General features: G+C 38.4%; 2 protein-coding genes across 5 annotated transcripts in view; one reads left to right on the top strand and one right to left on the bottom strand.

Annotated features, from left to right (window-relative positions):
- tbrg1 (transforming growth factor beta regulator 1) overlaps positions 1–19792 on the bottom strand; it is a 150747-nt gene that overhangs the window by 23847 nt on the left and 107108 nt on the right. The gene's annotated exons all lie outside the window — the stretch shown is intronic.
- Positions 12186–19209, top strand: LOC121518812 (toll-interleukin 1 receptor (TIR) domain containing adaptor protein). The gene is made up of 3 exons (XM_041801441.1): positions 12186–12309; positions 12422–13003; positions 17819–19209. Exons 1-3 carry the CDS (start codon positions 12303–12305, stop codon positions 17854–17856), a joined length of 627 nt encoding a protein of 208 aa, XP_041657375.1. The 5' UTR covers positions 12186–12302; the 3' UTR covers positions 17857–19209.

Genomic DNA, 19792 nt, shown 5'->3' with positions numbered 1-19792 from the left:
CCCAATTTGAGATATAAATTCCCAAATATCCAACCATCATTCATCAGCTTTTTTAAAAGCATCTGAGAGCTCAAATTAATATTTTAACACGTCATTAGACCAGGTGGAACCTGCATAAATAATAAAAAAAATGCTCTTTATTAGTAAAATATCCTTTCCTGTAACACTATAGACATTGTATTTGGCCTATTGCACCCCATTTAATTACACAATAATCCAAAAATTCACTGTTTCATTTTATTTCAACTATGGATCACTTTAAATATGGATCTTCTCACATCCTCAGTTGTGGAATGTGGCTCTTGCTAAAGTATTTTAAGACAATATGGCTCTTGGGTAGAATAAGGCTGAGTTCCAGTGGTATAGTCTGTCTTCAGACAGAGAAATATCAGTGGCAGGCAGAAATAAGCTAGTTTTATTTGGAAAGCATGAACAGCCTGAAAGAAGAACGAGAGGAGTAAAATATATATTGTTAGATATTATATACCACATTTATATTTTACTAAATGCATAAATGAATATGTTTTCCAACATCTTTTCCATGAACTCACTCCAGCATATAGACCTTTAAATACTAACTCATAAACTCAGACAGTCTTCTAAGGAAAAAAGAGTGAGCCAGATTATAGGTCCTGATATATGCTCTACAAGTAATTAATGAATTACTTAATTAAGCATTTTAAGGTGTGGAGAAAAAAATTTGGTGCGTGATATATGCCAAGCGTACCTGCAACCCTTGGGGCTAAGCTCCCCTGTCTTTCAATCCTAGTGGTGGCCCTGTGCATAAATAAACACATACATCTGAGCAGGTATGCAGGTGAGGAGTGCAGACAATTCTCTGACTACAATGTTTCCCACACAGATTAAGGCCCCGTCCACACGGAGACGAAAACGATATATTGCCGTTTCGTTTTGAAAAAGTTTTCCGTAAAGTCGGAGAGCCAGATCTACTAAGATCCCAATTTGCGTGTACTAATTTGCGTGTGCAATCTAGAACTTTGCGTTTGGGGTTGGACTGTGGTTTGCGGGTGATTTACTAAGAGTGAATGCGCAAATGACAAGGGGTGCAAACGTGTTGGAGACATGCCCATTTAAATAAGGGTTTTGCGTGTTTCATGGTTCAAAGCATGGCAAGTTTGGAGAGCCGAACGCGCAAAATGAAATGAGCCATCAAAGTAACAAGCTGTACACGTAAACTAAGTCGAAAAACAGGAAAATTTAATGAATAAGCAGCAGTTACGACTGGAGACAGCTTCTGGACATGGACACTGAGTGTGCATCAGGGAGAAGAAAAAGAGTTTTCCCTTTTGGATTATGTTCCCTGGAATGGGTCTGGAATGGAATTGTCTTCTTTGTTTTGTTTTTTTTTTGTTTGTTTGTTTGTTTTTTGTTTTTTTACCTGGTATACCAGTAATTAGCGCTAGGTCGCATATTTTTGTTTTTTGGGGTTTTTGCTATGTAGATTTATTGTGTTTTTTTGGGGGGGAGACTGGTGGATTGTTGACTTTTGTGTCACAGACATTTTAAAAAGACTTAAAAGGCACTTAAAAGTGCTTGGATAAGGACTAGGTTGCTGTTTTTGTTAGATTTAGACTTTTAGTTCATTATGAAATCATAAAGACTGAGATAAAATCTTGAATTTTGTTGTGACCTACTTTTCATTTGAGTTTACGCACGACGTGTGCCTATGTTTAACGCCAGCTTGAGAAAGCCAAGTGTTACAGCTTTACACAGTACATCAGAAAAACGGGACTGGGACATCCCAGCTGTAATAGCTACCGTATGCTGGAATGACCCAGATGCAAAAAAATGTAAGCTTGCAAGGAGTTTTGTCATTGCAGTTATTGCGTGGTTCCTTCTCATGGCTGGCTCCAAATCTGCTCTGAGTTCCTCCAACAGCTCCAACATGGCAAGGATAGGCGATATGTTTTAATGACTGTTTCCTCATTCATTCCAAAAATGTTCACACAAGGGTGAAAAATAGAGTATGTTCTCTGTGTCCTCCTTCATCATTTTGATGTCTCCTTCTTGCCACAATAACCGCATCCATGTGTGTGCAATTACACGTACAAACAGTTTGCACCTCCCTTCGAGACGTGTTAAATATAGAGGCAGTTTTTATGAGCAAAATTGCTTTCAGGTTTGATAAATCACTTTGCGTGCGCTAAAATAATATATTTACATTTTCTCCACCCAGTACACGCACAATTGCATGTAAACACCCCATTTCAGGAACCACTGAAACAACTGAAAATGCTGTAGTGCATATCCCAAGCCTGTACGTGGCACCGTAACGCTGCCACATTCGTCAAACGAGAGAAGAAGATCACAGAAAACTGACACAAACTTTCTTCTAGTTCTCCTTCTGGTTGTTCTCCATGTTGGATTTAAGAACATATGGTTTATGCATTTAGCGGTGGTGGTAAAGGAGCATCAGATTTTGCTGTAAAAGCCATAACAAGCTTAGTAGCTTCTGCAGCATGAACACAACCCTGTTGTCTGCCATTAATGTTTTGGGCGGACCCGCGTAGGCGCCTTAAGGGAGATACGCTATGTGTGACGTAAACGTTTCAAGAAAGATGCAGATAGCTGTCCACACGGAGATGAAACGGTAGTCGTTTACAGATTTATGCACGCTGGGACCTGTTTTCAAAAAGTATTGTTTACAGTCACCCGAAATGCTGTTTCCATGTGGATGAAACGCCAAGCCAACATAAAACTTTTGCGTATACACCTGAATTCGTTTCCGTGTGGACGGGGCCTAAAACTAGGCGGCCGATTTCGTATATCTGCCAGCCACTTATGGTTTTTTCTTGTCTTTATCTGTACAAGATACTTCATGTGCACATGTTGCAATACTGAAGTCCCTGTATAGTGAAATCCAAACTTTGCATCTAAACACACAAGTTATGTTGGAATAAGGTTGCTGTAAACATGTGAAAACAATGTGTGACTGAATTTTAGATTTAGACAGAAGGTTTTTCACCACTTTTGTAGGTATGTTAAGTTTGAGCAGGGCAAATATTGCGCACAATGAAGTCACTGGTTGCTTTTGGGAATGACCCTGCCCTGCCCCCTAGCACTTTGATGATATAAAATCACTGAGCAGTTCGGCTCAATACAGTCTGTTGTTCTCTAATGTCACTGCCTTCATTGAAAGTTAACAGCCAGCTAACTGCTGTGTTTTTGTTCATTATGAGTTAAATTTTCCAAATGTTTCAATCTATTTGCCACGGTGGCCTATGGATCATTAAAAGTATCATAACAGAGAGATTTGTGCCAGAAAACAGTAAACTTAGTCTCCGTGTTCAGTCTCTACACTGGCACAAAGCCAGACAGCTGTGCTCTGGCTAGAGTTCACTGTGAGGTCAGAGGGTGGGCTAATTGCTCATCTATATTAAAGGGGACGTATGTCGTTGCTGAAAAAACACTCCAGTATTGGATTTTGCATGTCTAAAACGCTCTCTGTTTCAGCCCTTCTCAGAACGAGCCGTTTCTGTGTCTGTGGCTTTAAATGTTAATGAGCTGTCCGACTCCGCTCCTGACCACACCCCTCTCAGGAGGTGGATGTGGCACTCCTGATGTTACAGTTACAGACACTTTTATCCAAAGTTAAGGACCTGACCATTCAAACCATCAATCTCCCAGGTCAAAGTCAGCAGGGTAACCCACTGAGCTAACCATCCAAGACATCTCATAAACTGGATCAAAACATAACTTCACATAACTCAGAAAATGAAAAATTAGGAATGGCTGAAGTGTTAAAAACAGGATGACAATGAAACTAAGACTTATTACCTCTAAACTCTCTGTATGTCACAACATAAATGTGATTGTTTGTCTGGTGGCTTGTAATACACTAACATAGCGGACAGATTATTCCTCCGGTCTGGTTGTAGCATTATTTAGATCTGAGAGGATCGTATGTCTCGCGAGTGGGCGTGGCTTTAGCTCATTCAACTGGCACGCTGACACCATCCTCAAGTAGACATCCCTACTGTTTATCTTTCATAGTTTAACTTATTGCTCATAATGGATGCACCACACTGTAATATTATTACTATCATAAAAGCTGGTACTTATTTGTTCTATACTCATAATACAATTTATAATATAATTCTCTGTCCATGGAAGCAGCCAAGTCCTATCTGTATGCCATGATTTTTTCCCATATTTCATATTGTATAACCTCCTGGTCACAGGCTATCATGACTGCTCTGAATCCACTGAGATCACTTTATAACCAAGCTTTTAAAATATTGGATAAGAAACCAAGGCAGTACCATCACTGCAAACTACTTGAGAAACACAAATTGCTGAGCTTTGATAACTTCATCACCTTTTCAGATATTAGATTAGTACATAAAATAATCCATAACGCTGCTCCTCCACCCTTAAAATCTTTTGTGCAGCCTCGCTCTGAGTCACTGAGCAGAGCCTTACGCTCGGCCTCTAGAGGTGACTGTAACATCCCAAAACGTAGTTCTGCCCTCTCTCAGTCAGCCTTTTCTTATAAGGCGGTTAAAGAATGGAATAAACTTCCACATGACGTGCACAATATATGCAAGCTTCAAAGTTTCACCCACGGTGTTAAAACCTGGATTCTGAGTAATCAGTTTTGTCAGCAATGATCCAGCAAGTTTCTCTTAGCACCTACTGCCTCAGATGTGCAGAGCAGTGAATCTGCATTAGTATCTTGGTCACTTCAGAATATAGCTGTCATCCCCTGTTTACTTAGTCATGCAGTTATTATAGTTTAATGATGCTATAATGCTGCTACTGTATCTAGGTCATTTTATAATGTAGCTCCTAAATCATAGTAGCTCAAAATGCAACTGATGAATCTGGGTTACTCTTTCATGTAACTGTTGTATTTTAGGGCAGTGGTTCTCAAAGTTTTTTTGTACGAGGCACACCATATTCACATCTTTGCAAAATAGCCTCTTTTACACGTGCCAAAATATGTCACAGCTGCACGCAATGTGGGCGAGCGCCAACTACAAAATCAGTTTTGAGTTGTCTTTTGTAGTATCCTGACAGCCTGTGAGTGATGGAGTGCAATGCAGCTCAATAATGCAAGGTTTATCCCCAGTCATGCTGTTACTATTTTCCTTTCTATTGCATTGAGATGGACAAGCAGGTAGCACAGAGGTAGCACAGAGGTAGCACAGAGGATGACAAGGCACCAGGAGTGTCCTACCAGAGGATAATCTCAATTTTCTTCTACTTTTCTCACTCCTAAAACTTGTTGGCTTGTTTTACAAAGTGGAGATTGTGATTGTCAGGTCAAACTACAGATTTTTGATCATGTAGCTTTAAATTAATGATTAAATTTAAAAATGTTAAAAAAAAAATGAGTAGCTAAGTAGAGAGACAGTTTAAAAACATCCTTAAAAGTTAAACTGATAAGTAAAAGTTTCCTATTTGATTATAACTTGAGCCATAAAGACATTAAAAGACATAAAAAATTGATAGGGTTAGTGAACCGGAAGGGAACATTTCCTAGGCGCAAGCACACCTGGGACTCTGGGCATGCATATCCTCCATTTATGAAACGTTATGGTCTGACTTGTGCTAACATGGAGTCAAAGCTATGTGGCTCATAGCCATAAGAGGCTAGTCAATACAAGGCACCACAACTCCAATTTTCCACTAAGTAAAAGCATGAGATGTTATATTCCTACGTGTGGAAAACAGTCAATTTATAGGGCAGACAATTGCATATTCAACACATAACAGATAGTGAGCATGCAGTGCTGCATGATGCAATGCAATGTCTGACACTAGCATGCAGTAAAGGCATTAGTTATAGTATCTTTGTTGCATAGTTGTAGTTATAATGTGCAGTTAGAAAAATTCCTAGACTTGCCTCAAGGCTCAACAGTGTGCCTCGGCACACCCTTTGAGAACCACTGTTTTAAGCACTATTTAATGCTGCCATTGTGCCATTCTGTGTTTTTATATTGCTGCTTTTGCGTCTTGGTTATTTTATAATGTAGCTTCTAAAGCTTGGTAGCTCAAAATGCTAGAGGTGAATTTTGGTTTCTCTTTTACTTCTGTGTGGCACTTTAGGCACTACTTAATGTTACTAATGTGTAATGGTCATGACATATCAATTGCCTTCCTGTATTTCTATATTGATAATACTGTACCATAGTTATTTTATGATAATGCTCAGCACTTTATACAGGTGCAGCTCAAAAAATTAGAATATCATGAAAAAGTTCAATATTTTTTGTCACTCTTTTCTGAAAGTGAAACCCATATATTGTACAGACTTGTTACACATTGAGTGATATATTTCAAGCCTTTATTTCTTGAAATGTTGATGATTATGATTTACAGATAAGAAAACCCAAAATTCAGTGTCTCAAAAAATTAGAATATTACATAAGATCAATAATAAAAGGATGTTTTAAACAGAAATGTCAGGCTTCTGAAAAGTATGTTCATTTCTATGCCTTCAGTACTTGGTTGGGCCTCCTTTTGCATGAATTACTGCATCAATGAGGCGTGGCAGGGAGGCAATCAGGCTGTGGCACTGCTCAGGTGTAATGGAAGCCCAGGTTGCTTTGATAGTGGCCTTCAGGTCATCTGCATTGTTGGGTCTGGTGTCTCTCATCTTCCTCTTGACAATACCCCATAGATTCTCTTTGGGGTTTAGGTCAGGCCAAACACAGTGAGACCATGGTCATTGAACCAGCTTTTGGTATCTTTGGCAGTGTGGGCAGTTCATTTACTTTGTATGAATGATCAATGCCATTGAACACTGTCACTTGATAAATAAATAAACTAAAAAAAATACTCACTGTTCAGATTCATTATGCCATAAATACTGCATATAATATATTGTATTGTATTGTATTGTATTGTATTGTATTGTATTGTATTATATTGTATTGTATTATATTATTTGATATTATATTATATTGTATTGTATTATTTAATATCATATTATATTATATTGTATTATTTTAAATTATATTATATGACATTATATTATATATTTCTTACTCTTAAACTCTTAACCACACATATTTTATTCATAAATATTCTTAAGTTCTATTAATATTCATTCTTTGATACCAAACCGCCCTGTTATCTGTATATCTTTGTATTATCTAATTGCCCTGTTCTTTTTTACTGCACATACTATAACATCCCATTCTCATTGGACCATTTTTTTACAAACATATGTTCGTGCATATCATTGCTCTGTATATAATTTAATGCTATTTTTTATTTGCTTATCATAATACAAATTCTATTGTATTTTACCACCTTTGTCCTTTGTGGCCATTGTGTGGCGATGATGAAATAATTTCCCTTCTCAGGATGAATTAATTCTTCTCTTCTCTTCTCTTCTCTTCTCTTCTCTTCTCTTCTCTTCTCTTCTCAACCCCCTCAGGTGTCAGTAGTATCTCTAGTACTCAGTACTGTAAGTAAACTTTAACTTGTAGTGCACATTCTGGGGTTTTTCTTATCTATAGTTGCATTTAAAATGGCCTGGGGATAAAGCGTGTAACTGGGATAACAAAACAGGCCATTGTTTTATGGCTTAATCTCCAATAAAAAGTCTCTGCAGGATAAGATATCTTTCACAGAAGGAGCTGTTTTTCTATATTCCACTGAGATCAAAAGGTGGACCAGAATTGGAGGCATTTGCTGACTAATTGCCAGCACACGAACAAAAATAGCGTGCAGGCCTACTCACTTCCTGTGCTAAAAAGGTCTGCTGCGGTTGCAATTCAGCTTTAGTCCATCATGATTTACTGGACGAGGATGAGCCTGAGCCAATCCAGAGAGAGTGTTGACTGAAAGTACATTTACCGGAAAGGCAAGAGCTGCAGCTGTAACTATATCATTAAACGGTGGGATTTTCTGCATTTGTTGACGCTTAGATAAACAGTCAGCTTGTCTTAAACATGCATTCCCCTATAAATGTTTTCCTACATGAGGTCAGTGTCATGCTATGACTTTCCTGCATTTGAAATAGAAGACGAATAGCTTTATGAGTGATATTATGAGTCAACTGTGAAATGATCAATATCTGATTTATATGTAAACAAGACAGAGACAGCTTGAAATGACTCCAGAAAAAGTCAATACAAGCCAAATATCTTTTCAAATGAGTACAGCAGTATAACCTAACCTAAATGTCATGTTTTCACCTGACCAAAAGGAACAAAACTGAAAATATTTTCTGTTGCACCACAAATTTTTGTGCAGTGACACTGTTCTGGGTCTAATTCACACTGTAAGCAAATTATTTTGCCTCTCAGCTGAGGTTAAGTTGCTTTTAAATCTGCATTTAAGGTCCTGGCTGCGATGGAAACTCTAATCAGCTTCAAAATAACAAAAAAAACCAGAACTGTATTCTGTTTATGAACAAAACAGAGAGAATGCCAGTATTTTCTTTAATTGTTGAAACATTTCCATTTATTAAACAGCCCATAACTTCACTACAACAAGCCTGGACTATAATACAATCCCTCATTACCTTATGATGCTTGTTGAAACGAAGTTTGTGGTAAAAAAATAAATATAAAGGTGGTAATTGGTTTTGACTCCAGCAGCCACAGGTAGGCAGAAAGTTCATTTTCAACCCCGGTGGGTAGATCTAGCTTTCTCTGTTGATGTTTTAGGGGACTTTCACTAGCAGGAAGTTGGTCACCACTGCTTGAAATAGAACATCCAACTTCATGACACACTGCAAGTGTAAATTTGGCTTGCCCCACTCTTTTGTGTTTTTTTAACATCACAAAATATCACAGCCAAATTATGCAGAAAACAAGCCGTTCTCAGATTTTCCCCTCATGAGGGTTCCACCCGCTGAGAGGTGATCAGGAGAGCCACATCCTTTAAGGCCAGCCACACACCACAGGATTTTAAGCACAGTTCAGGGCAAGATTCGCCTCCCCCGATGATCGTGGGGGTGTATTTCGAGAGGAGCCTCGTCACAAATGACTATTTGTCGGAATAATCCTCATGTGTGTGGCGTCAACACGATTGTTTGACTGCTCCAAATTGTCTCAAAGCCTCCGAAATCCCGATTCATAAATATCAGACACGTTTGATATTTATGATTCTAGGTTGTAGTGCTGCTGATGGAGTACCCACAACAACCAATGAGAGCGAGCGGACGGGGTAGCGTCACAGCCGGATCATACGTACTTTCACCACTCACAACCACAAACAAAACTGTACCTTAATTTCAGCCAGGATTTCATCCTGAGTCTTTCCCATGTTCTATGATTTTTGCTGCACCTGTAACATGCCAGGACAGCCTGTTGTGGAGAGACAGCAAGATGGTATCGACAGACATCCGTGTTTTGCTTTTTTCCTGAAGTCATCTGATCCCGTGAGGTCATAGGCAGGTCGGGAGGTGTGTGGTCTCTGGTGATCTGACAGTCTGGCTGAGTCGTCTAGTGTGTGCGTTCAGAGGATTAAAGATGAAAAATCTTTGGACATTGTCCTGAAGTCTGTGGTCTCTCACTGTTTTAAAATCGTTTCAGATTAAAAAATTGTCTAGTGTGTGGCCGGCCTAAGTCACATCCATTTCCTGAGAGGGGCGTGGTCAGACAGCTTGTTAACATTTAAAGCCACAGACACAGAAACAGCTTGTTCTGAGCAGCGCTGAAACAGAGGGGTTTTTAGACACAAAAATCCAATACTGGAGGGTTTTTTTTTTTTTTTGCAACAAACTTCACAGGCACGTTTTTGGGACTTTTGAGACGGATATAAACTTATCCTAAAAGGGTAAAGTATGTCCCCTTTAAAGGATGACGTGGTAGCAGCAAACTTTGATTACAGCCTGGTCTGCAACCAGCATTCAAGTGGGCTTTAAGTGATAATTCATGTTGAATTAATAGTTAATCCTTATAGATAGTAGTTATGGAGGTTTTTATTGTTGTAGAAGTGCTGACTGGTTATGCAAGACCACATGATAAACCCTCAAGGTTTCAGAACATTATTTGGCTTTTACTTTCAGTTGATTATATTTAAGTGATCATAGAAATCACTTTTTATTTCTTGAATAAAAGGGGATATAATATAGAGTAGCAGTAGATGTTATTATCTAAATCAGTGTTTCTCAACCTTGGGGTCAGGACCCCCTTGCAAGAAACTAAGAGGGGGTCTCCAGATTCCCTAAAAAAACTTTGAATATTTTTTAAATTCCAATGTTGCTACTTTACACCATTTTTTGGCTCATTTTAACCAGTTTTCATCATTTTCCCCACAAATTTTAACACATTTTTGCCATTTAACAATTATTTTTGACCACTTTATTCTTTCCACCACCTTTTCCTGCCTGTTTTTGCCACTTCTAAACCAATTCTTGCCACGTAAGCCTAATATTGCTTCTGTTGAACTATTAATGCTACTATTAACCCCATTTTACCACATTTTATGCCCAAATTTTCCCATTTTTAATACATTTCACTATCTGATATGCCCATTTTTGACAGTTTGACCAATTTCTGCCTATATTTGCCTATTTTTTTCTTTCTCCGTTAGCAGTATTTTGCCAGTTTCTATTGATTTTTCTATCCATTTCACCAGATTTCCACCTGTTTGTGCCAATTTAAAGCCTTTTCAGCCACTTTTTAATTCCCTTTTACCACTATTTATGCCCATTTTGGCCACTGTGACCCATTTTTGCCTTTTTTGGTTATTTTTTGCATTCTTATATAACCTTTGCCACTTCTAACCTATTTCTACTACTTTTAAGATTCAATAACACCACCTTTTCCACCAATTTTTTTGCCATTATTAACCTTTTTTCAGTTTTCTACCCATTTTAATGTTTTTTAACAAAATAGATTTGCATTTTTAAGAAGGCTATATACTACAAACATGATTTAAAAAAGAGATTTGTTTCATTGATTAGAGTGGTTATTTTTTTAAGTTAAATATAAAATATGCATATCACAGCTTAACTATAAAATAGACCATGGTTTTGCTAACCTCCATGGGCCCCAAGTTTGTTTTTTAGAGCTGGGCCTCAGAAAGCTCTTCCCTTTATACCCCCTAATGGACGGCCTTGTCTCCACATGACTATTCTTGATTGTGCATGGCTGTGTTCAGCCACCTTCAGGTACAGTGGGGGGGGGGGGCGCCTTTATTTTTGGGGTCACAGGCTGAAAAGGTTGAGAACCCCTGCTCTGAATGACTGATGTAAAACCTGAAAAAATAATTCCCATGCTCTCTGACACATTAGTAAATGATTAATCATCAATTTATTAATTTCAAATAAACTGTTTCTACACCCTCAACAGATCTCTAGTTCAGAGTTTTGTAGACACTTAGGAATTCCTGCACCAACCACACAGTAAAGGCATAGAATCATAGAAGGATTAAACACACAATCAGAGTCCTTGGCTAAGAGGTGTGCCATGTACAGTGCTTAAAAAATTTATTAGACCACCCTAACCCTAACCAAAGTAAGGTTTATGCCACAGCTGCCCTAAATTAACAGCATTGGTAATTACCAAAATCATTTTTGATGTTTCTGCAATGGTTAATACACCAATATGTAGAAGCTCTTTAACCCAAATGATATTTTTAATGCTAAAATAGAATTATTATTGTTATCCATGAATTTTCAAATGTACTGATTTACAAAAAAAAAAAAGAAAAAATAGTAAAGCACATTAATATGTCTTGATTAATATGTCAAATTATAGTTTTTTACTTGCATTCCTGAACAGAAAAATGAGTTTTAGTGGTTGAATGTTATGCTTGATTTATTTCTGACTTCTCAGAGAAGCCCAGTGAGCTGGCACAAATTTGGGTGAATTCAGTTTGAAATTCCCCATTCCTGTTCAAAACGTGGAGAGCTCACTGAAAATGAAAGAGTCCGCATTGAAGCACTTCATGATGCTGGATGCTCTCTGAGACAAATATGACAGGTGGTCTAATACATTTGTTAAGCACTGTAGCTCTTGGTGCAGATTGATTGAAGCATAAATGTCCTTCAGTTGAAAAGGAGCCAGTCTCATGTACAAAGAAGGTAAATTATGCCTTAAACAAAGGTTCAAAAGGCTTCACCACACAAGTAGAAATTCTGATGCAATTTGCATGTGACAGCTGCTTGTGGAGGCGTCTTTCTCAGCAGTATTGGAGCTTCCTCTTTTTACTGGTGTTATCAGTGATGCACAGCAAAGTTTTCCGTTAGTCTGCCTCGCCTGTCAGTGCAACATGTGTTTTGCTGGCTGTTGTCTGGATGTGAAATGGGATCATTTTTTGACTTGAAGGACTCTGGCAAGGCATCTAGCAGTCGGAATGACATTTAAAACAGCATGCACTGTGAGTTATGGATTCAGTTATGTATTACGTTAGCATGATCTCTTTGGTTGCATTTTAAACTTCTTCAACCGTATTCATGATTACATTTTTAAGTTTGAGTTTTACATTTCAGGTTGGCTCCAGAAACTGTTGAAATCAAAAGGGCCTTTATCAGCACAACATGGAGCCAAGGCGAGAGTGGCACAGTCTTCAACCTCCTCCTCATCCTCAGCTGCACTGTCCTCACTGGGCACAGCCCCATCTAAACCTCTCCAGCCATCTTTTGCTTTGAGCTCGCCACAGAGATGGAGCAGAAAGTATGATGTGCTGGTGTGTCACAGCTCTGTGGACAGTGATGCTGAAGAGGCTCAACGCCTCGTCTCTTTCCTGGAGGCTTCCTCCAGTGGTTTTAGGTGCTTTCTTCGGGAGAGAGACAGCTGTCCAGGAGGGGCAATTTCTACAGAACTATGTGACGCTGTGGAGAACAGCCACCTATGGGCTCTGCTAATCACCCCAAGCTTTCTACAGGACAATTGGTGCCAATTTGTGACCCAGCAGGCTCTATCAGAGGGGCCGATGTCCCATCGGACTATTCCACTGGTTAAGAACCTGCACCGCTCCCAGGTGCCTCGGGAGCTGAGGTTCTTTTTCAACATTGACCTGAACAACAACCCTGACCGAGGCTACAATCTACTCCATCGAACAGTGCTCTGCTGTGAGTAGTTGGAATAATTCTGCTCCTTTGTTCAAATCAGAGAGAATTAATTGGGTTTTTGAGCTTAAGGTTTAATTGATCTTTGAATATATGTTTAGCCATGGATTGTGGAGCTAGTAGGACCTGTAGGACCCAACCCACTTTTGAAAGGAATATATCTTTAAAAATAACTGGTCAGTAAACTCCAGTGCCTAAAAAGTATTACCCCCTTAGACATTTTACCTTTTCATTGATTTGTACATCATGGTCAATGTAATTTGGATTCTATTACAAATTAAAAATACCAAAAAAAAAAAAAAAACTCTTTAATGTCAAAGCAAAAGCAAATTTCTACTTAGTAATGTCAATTAAATAAAAATGTGTACAATTAAAACAGTGACTGCATAAATTTTCACCCTCTTTGAAGTGACTGACCTAATTCAACAGAGGTCCAGCCAACTGGTGCTAGTAGTCTCACACTTAGTGAAATAGGGATCAACTGAGTGCAGTGAATGTGTCTGAAGTGGTTGTAGTATACAGACACCTGTGTCTGGAACGTCCAGTCACTAGTTCATCAGTCTTCCTGGCTACCATTACACCATGAAGCCAAGAGAATACTCCAAGTAACTCAGAGAAAAGGCAATTGAAAAGTATAAGGATACAAAACATTTTCAAGGCTCTGAACATCCCCCAGAGTTCAGTTAAATTCAGACTAGTGAGAGAGACCACCAAGACTACTCCGAAGGAGTTACAAGCTTCAGCAGCTGAGATGAGACTCTGTACACAAAAACTGTTGCTGGTTATTCACCAGTCAGAGCTTTATGGGAGAGTGACAAAGAGAAAGACAGTGTTGAAGAAAAGTCAGATTAAATCAGGACTAGTGTTCATCAAAAGGCATGTGAGACTCCATGGTAAAGTTGAAGAAAGTTCTTTGGTCTGATGAGACCAAAATGGAGCCTTTTGTTCATCAGACAAGACACTATGCACATGACCACAAACACACCACCCCCACTGTGCAGCACGGTGGTGGCAGCATCATGTTGTGGCAATGCTTTTTGGCAGCCAAGCTTTTAAAGGTAGAGGGTAAAATGAACGGAGCAACATAAAGGAGAATCCTGGAGGACAATCTTATTCAGTCTGCAAGAGAACTAGGGCTTGTGTGAAGATTTATTTTTTCAGCAAGACAATAACCTGAAGCATACAGAGAAAGCTACACAGAAATGCTTTAAAGACGACAAGGTGATTGTTCTGGAGTGGCCGAGTCAAAACCTAGACCTCAGTCCAATAGAGAATTTGTGGCTGGACTTGAAAAGTGCTGTTCACTCCTGATCACCTTGCAACCTGACAGAGCTTGAGCAGTTTTGCAAAGAAGGATAGAGTAAAATTGCAGCATCCAGAAGTGCAAGCCTGATTGAGACCTATCCACACAGACTCAGTGCTGTGATTGCAGCTAAAGGTGCATTTACTAAATACTGACTTGAAGAGGGTGAATATTTATGCAGTCACTAATTTCATACTACAAATTTGTATTTAATTGACATTACTTCATAGAAATCTATTTTCACTTTAACATTAGAGAGGCTTTTTGTCAAAAAGCCAAATTATATTGACCATGGTTGATTTATAAAATCAGTGAAAGGGTGAAACATGCAAAGGGGCCTAATAGTTTTTCAAAGCACTGTATATTTTAATTATGTAATACATAATAATTCTTCTAGAAAAGCTTTGACTAACTGTTTTATGATATAAACAGAAAATGAAATGGTTAATTGGAGGGCTATGCCAATGAAGTAGTGTAGTATCACTGTGAATATTATTTGAGGATTTTTTATTTGTGAATATTTATTAGACCACCACCCAAAGTAAGGTTTATGCCACAGCTGCGGACTAATGCGGACTTTTCCATTTTCAGTGAGCTCTACACGTTTTACCATTTTGAACAGGAATGAAGGATTTCAAACTGAATTCACCTTTTTATATCCAAGTTTAAGCTGGCTCACTGGGCTTCTCTGAGAAGTCAGAAATTAATCAAGCATAACATTCAACCACTAAAACAATAGTACAATAATGTACTTTACTATTTTTTCAGTTTTTTGTAAATCAGTGCATTTGAAAATTCATGGATAACAATGATAATTATCTTTTAGCATTAAAAATATCATTTGGGTTAAAGAGCTTCTACACATTGGTGTATTAACCATTGCAGAAACATCAAAAATGGTTTTGGTAATTAGCAATTCTGTAAATTTAGGGCAGCTGTGGTATAAACCTTACTTTGGGTGTTGGTCTAATACATTTGTTAAGCACTGTACGTACTGCATGTCTTAAAATCAGACACAACTAAAAGTACCAGCTTCTAAATAAGTTTTCAGTTATACCTAACCCCTATTATGGGAAACAAAGAGGAAGATTACAGATATTTGATCCGTGTTTGTGTTCCTATTTTCTATAGCTAGTTGTCTGAACCTTGTGAGCACTTTCTGTGAAACAACTGGCAGTATTTCCATAACCAGGCACACACTGAGCTGTGATTTTCAGCACAAAAGTCATCAAAGATGTCAGATTATTTTGTCAGACTCCAGAATCTGTATATTTTATTTGATTATTCTCTCAAGGATTGATTGACTGATTTGATTTCTTTTTGTTATCATGTCACATACAAAAGACCAGAATATATGTCAGCAGTGTAGGTTTTACCAAGACATCACTTAAGAACTTTAGTTTCATTTTACTGGTTAAGCATTGAACAACACTGTAGACTGTAGTGTCTGTTAACGCACTGATGCTGTTTCATATAAACTAAGGATGTTCCTAAGCGTCTATTTCCCTATTCGGCTAAATGCTCATTTAAATTTCGTTTAACTGACTAGTCTTAAAGGGTAGAAAATCCCTAGAAAACAGTCAAATTCCTCACAGGGTCTTTGTGTCAGCGGGTGTGATGTTAGCCTGATGGACTTTCTACAGTGTGGCTAACATTAGCAGCTAGCAACGCCAGCCTTTGTTCCTTTTTGCAGATTAATCGAGCTTTGATGTGTGGCCTCTTTTCACTTCATTTGAGTAGTTACACGTGAGTTTAACCCTCAACAGCCAACGAACCACTTTATTTACATTTAGGGTCAGACAGGAAGGCAGCGGCCATTAACTGAGGCTACAGCGACATCTTGTGGCAAGAGGTTAATTACAGTTTAAGAGAGCATTACAGACCAGGATTTCAAGCCCGTGTTAATAAAACATGATAGGTCATTAGTTTAACCCACTGGTAAATCCTGCGTCAGCTAATTCAAAGAACAAATTTAACTGTTTTACAGATTAACCGCACACATCCCTAATACAAACTGCTCTAATATAGTCAGTAATACATATCTACTCCTCTTCTACAGTAAACGAGCTACACAGAGCACACGTCTCTGACAGCCACTCTCACAGATTGTTCATCTGAGACACCATCTCAGAACAGAACTGCTGAAATTTGCCTGTACAACCTATTTTCCGTTTTGTTTTTTATTTATTCAACTTTATTCGTTAAACAAAGTCTGGAAGTTACATTCATTAAATCACCATGTTAGAAACATCACAGACTAAGCGATAGTCCATAAATAAAACGTCTGAATCTATTCCAGGATTAAACTATGTTTAGAGCCTTTTAGAAGTAGTTACACAAACTGTGGGTTGCTTAGTGTTGTAAGCTTGAGCTAAAGCTAACACAGCTATGCTAGCTACATAATTAACGTTACTTAATAAGCTAATGTAATTAAGCTCCCTTCAGCACTGTAAGAATTAGAAAAATGAGCAAACATGGCTAAAGCTGATATAGCTATGCAGATAACATATCTGCATAGATTACATAGCTGTTTTGTGAGCTTAGCTTAAAGTTAGCTATGTAGATATATTGACTTTGTAATTAATGTTACTACATAAGCCAATGTAGCTAAGTTAGCTTTAGCAACATGAGCTTTAGCAATGTAAGCTTTAGCGATGGGAGCTTTAGCAAACATGGCTAAAGCTAATGTAGCTACATTAGCTACATTGCTTTGTTATCTAAAGCTAAGTTGGCTTTAGCAACTTGAGCTTTAGCAATGTAGCTAAAGCTTACGTAGCTTAGTAGATAACATAAATATGTAGCATACGTACTGTAGCAGCATTGTTTATTTATTCATTTAGTTTTATTTATGTTACAGGGACACTGCATGTTAATTAACATTGCTTTAAAAATGCCAGAGTTAGCCAAAAAGCTACTTTCCATCTGCAGTCCCTGGCTAGATGTTAAATCTGGCTCCCTAAAAATATAAAATATTACAAGAAAAGTGTGAGCTTAGCTTTAGCTTTGTAAGCTATTTAGCTAGCTAACAGAGCTACATAAGCTACACTTGCTGTGCTAGAATATTTTCATGGAAGACGGGCTTCCTGTAAGCAGACTACTTTCTCAGCTTTATTAAACATTTTGTAATCAGGTTTTGCAGGTCAGTTTTTTTTTTTTTTTTTTTGCTTTAAACTTTTGATATCCTAACCCTTTCCCCTAACCTAAAATGTAATTTTAACTTGAAAGTTTTATCATGTTTCCACTCTGAGATAAACCTGTCTAAGATGAACGGTCTGTGAGCGTGACCCTCAGAGATGTACGGTCTACAGCCAGACTGTCTCAGATTAAATGAATGTCTCCATATTGCTCTGTTCAGTATAAACTCCAATGATGCCCACATCTGTGTGAACTGGTGGTGTGAAGTCTGTAGTCAGTTAAAGTGGGAACTGTTGTAAATACTTGCAGGAAGAATGACCCTGACCACTTAATTAATTGATACAAGTAATATATTTTAATAATCTCTTCTTCTTTTTCAGACCTGGAAGAGTTGGTTAAGAAATATAAAGACACGTGACTGCACGTAAGACTTCAAGTATCTTGGGGTCTTGTTCACAAGTGAGGGTAAAAGGGAGAGGGAGATTGACAGGTGGATTGGTGCAGCATCAGCAGTACTGCTGGCATTGTGTAGGACTGTTGTGGTGATTAGGGAGCTGAGCCAGAAGGCAAAGCTCTCAATTTACTCCTCGATCTACCTCCCAGACCTCACTCATGGTCATGAACTCTGGGGAATGACCAAAGAATGAGATCGTGGATACAAGCGGCCGAAATGAGTTTCATCTGGAGGGTGCCTGGACTCAGCCTCAGTGATAGGGTGAGAAGTTCAGACATAAGGAGGGAACTAGGAGTAGAGTTGCTGCTCCTTCGAATCAAGGAGCCAGTTGAGGTGGTTCGGGTGTCAGATCAGGATGCCTCCTGCACGCCTCCCTTTGGAAGTATTCTGGGCACGTCCCGAAACCGTATTCCGCAACCTCAGGGAAATCCAAAAATGTACTGAAGGGATTGCATACCCTGTCTGGTCTGGGAACACCTCAGGGTCCCCTAGAAGGAGTTGGAAAGTGTCGCTGGGAAGAGGGATGTCTGGGTTGACTTGCTTAGTCTGCTACCGCCGTGACCCTGCCCCGGATAAGTGGGCAATGGATGGAAGGATGGATGATGTGACTGTTACTTGGGACACTCTGGCAAATAATTTAATGGAGATTTCTGTTCAAAAAGACAAATTGGACATAAACCTATCATTCAGCTGAGAGTTTACTTCCACTGGTGATAAAAGGAAGAGACGGGAGCTTCAGAACGGTTCAAGAACTGATGAGAAAGAAGTTGCTCTTTGTGGACAGCACTGCTGCTTTTGACTTGTTTCAACTGCATTCAATACAACAGCCACATGATTTTAAACAATCTTTACCAGCCCTGGGCTTTTTGGTTGTTTAAAATAAAGGTGCAAGTCATTTAAAGCAACAGTATGTAGGAATTCAACCAAGAGTGTCTAAGTGCAACTGCACTGTAGTAAATAGCACAGATGTGCAAACATGACTCTGCTAGTCTCTAACGGCAAACAGTTTGTATGTGGAGTATGGGTATGTGTGTCTAACTGTTACCATGATGTCTAAAGGCTGTGGTTAAATGACTACACTGGTCAGTTATTACCTGGCAGGTGAGACAGGTTTGTAAACTATTAAAACTAAGGTGAAAATGGAAAAAGAGAAAACATTGGGCATAAGATGGGGTTATTTATTTATTTGTATGCAACCCTGATACATACTTCAGGTGAAATCACCTTCAGCACTGTGTAAAGCCTCTACACATGATAATGTGATGACACACAACAACAAAGCCTAAAGATTTTGTACAATCTGTTATGAATAAAATGTGAAAGGATGTACGCTCTGCCTTTTAATTGTTGCATTTCTTTCAGTGTCTGGCTCGGTCAATCTCTGTCTTCAATTGTCTCCGTCCTCTTCCATCTCTTAGCTTCAGCCTTTGTATCAAACAGTACAGAGACAGACTAACTGGCTTCTTTTTAGCTGATGGCTGGTGTGTGAACTAGTGCTATAAAGCCACAGGCAGTACTCAAGTAAAAGTACTGTTACTTTAGTAAAAGTAAAATGTATATAATGAAAGTTTGCTTTAAGTTCTGAGGACCTACTGAGGAGCTGTACAGTAAAATATGATCTTTCCTTATTAACAGTAACAAAAGAATCTACAACCAGGTAAAGCTACATCCTACAATAAAGTAAAAGTCTACACTAGTCCACACTACATATAGTTAAACTACACTTATGAGAGCAGTGTTAATTTTGGCAGCTATTTTAAATTTTAGTTTTAGTCTTTAAATGAAATGCATTTTAGCTTTAGTCACGTTTTAGTCATTTCTGTCTTTTTTAGTTGTTGTCTATTTGTAATTGATGAAAACTCAACATTTCAGTTTTAGTCCATAAAAAGTCCTCACGTTT

This window comes from Cheilinus undulatus, linkage group 2 (assembly GCF_018320785.1).
Source record: "Cheilinus undulatus linkage group 2, ASM1832078v1, whole genome shotgun sequence".
In the NCBI taxonomy this organism is placed as follows: Eukaryota; Metazoa; Chordata; class Actinopteri; order Labriformes; family Labridae; genus Cheilinus; species Cheilinus undulatus.
This window is presented reverse-complemented; position numbering and strand designations above follow the sequence as displayed.